This window comes from Emiliania huxleyi, assembly GCF_000372725.1.
Source record: "Emiliania huxleyi CCMP1516 chromosome Unknown EMIHUscaffold_1701, whole genome shotgun sequence".
Classification (NCBI taxonomy): domain Eukaryota; phylum Haptophyta; order Isochrysidales; family Noelaerhabdaceae; genus Emiliania; species Emiliania huxleyi.
The window spans coordinates 3,920-5,132 of NW_005200878.1; the positions used below are offsets into that span (position 1 = coordinate 3,920).

At 68.0% G+C, this 1,213-nt stretch overlaps 1 protein-coding gene across 1 annotated transcript; it reads left to right on the forward strand.

Moving 5' to 3' along the window:
- Nucleotides 1–390: 390 nt before the first annotated feature.
- Nucleotides 391–1,164, forward strand: EMIHUDRAFT_253414 (DP-N-acetylglucosamine pyrophosphorylase; the record flags this gene model as incomplete). The annotated part of the gene is made up of 2 exons (XM_005784272.1): nucleotides 391–876; nucleotides 988–1,164. The coding sequence occupies 2 exons, from the start codon at nucleotides 391–393 to the stop codon at nucleotides 1,162–1,164; spliced, it is 663 nt and encodes a 220-aa protein (XP_005784329.1).
- Between the last annotated feature and the right edge of the window lie 49 nt (nucleotides 1,165–1,213).

Sequence of the window (1,213 nt, forward strand, 5' to 3'; positions counted from 1 at the left end):
CCACCGTCCAGATCATGACGCTGTGGCGTCGACTGCGTCACCGGCAAGCCGTGCCGCCGCAACGCCCGCGCGCGTGGAGCCGAGCCCTCATCTGCGGGTGTGAGGGTGTGATGGTACCGAAAAGAAAGTAGACGGACATCCCAAGCTAGGGCCTAGGGGCTGGGGAGAGGAGAGGGAGGAGCGGAAGACACATATGGCGCGGAGAGTGCTGGGCACAGGGCCGCACAGGGCACAGGGGGGCTCTCTCGGATATGATACGCACTCGGCGGCTCGAGGTCGTGGCAAGGCTAGTTATTCCTGTGTGTATGTAGGAAGGTGAAGAACGAGAATCGTTTTTCTTCTTTGCACTTGCTGACGCTGCCGCCGGGCAGGACGCCACAGAGATCCGCGATGTCCAAGGCCAAGAAGGCGCTCCTTCAAGAGCTGGGCCAAACGCACCTTTTCGACGGCTGGGGCTCCAAGCCATCGGCGGCCGACGAGTCGCGCTTCTACAAGCAGATCGAGGACCTCGACGCCTCGTACCCGGGCGGCCTCAAGGCGTACGTCGATAACGGCCGCAAGCTGCTCGCCGACTCCAAGGCTGGAGTCAACCCGCTCGAGGGCTGGACGCCGAGCGTGCCGGTGGGCGAGACCGTCGCGTACGGCACGCCCGAGTTTGACGAGGTTGAGGCGGCCGGCATGGCGGCTGTCAGCGGCGGCGGGTGCGGCTTTGTGCTGGTCGCGGGCGGGCTGGGCGAGCGGCTGGGCTACTCGGGGATCAAGGTGCAGCTCCCGACGCAGCTGACCACCGGCACCACCTACCTCGAGCTCTACATCCGCCACATCCTCGCGCTGCAAGGGAGCGGCGCGCCGCTGCCGCTCGCAATCATGACCTCGGTGAGGGGCGCCTGCCGCGCTGCGCGGCGCCGCGCCGCCCACTCTCGCCGCCGGGCGCCGCCTCCCGTCCGCGCCCTCGCACCCACGCGCCGCCGCCCGCCGGCACTGCAGGGGGACACCGACGCGCAGACCCGCGCGCTGCTGGACGCAAACGCAAACTTCGGCATGAGGGCGGGGCAGGTCACCATAGTCCGGCAGGAGAAGGTCGCCTGCCTCGCGGACAACGACGCGCGCCTCGCGGCGGACCCGAAGGACCCCTACAAGCTCCTCACTAAGCCGCACGGGTGACAGACCTCCCCAGGCCTCCCCATGTCTCTCCAGATCTCTCCGGATCTCC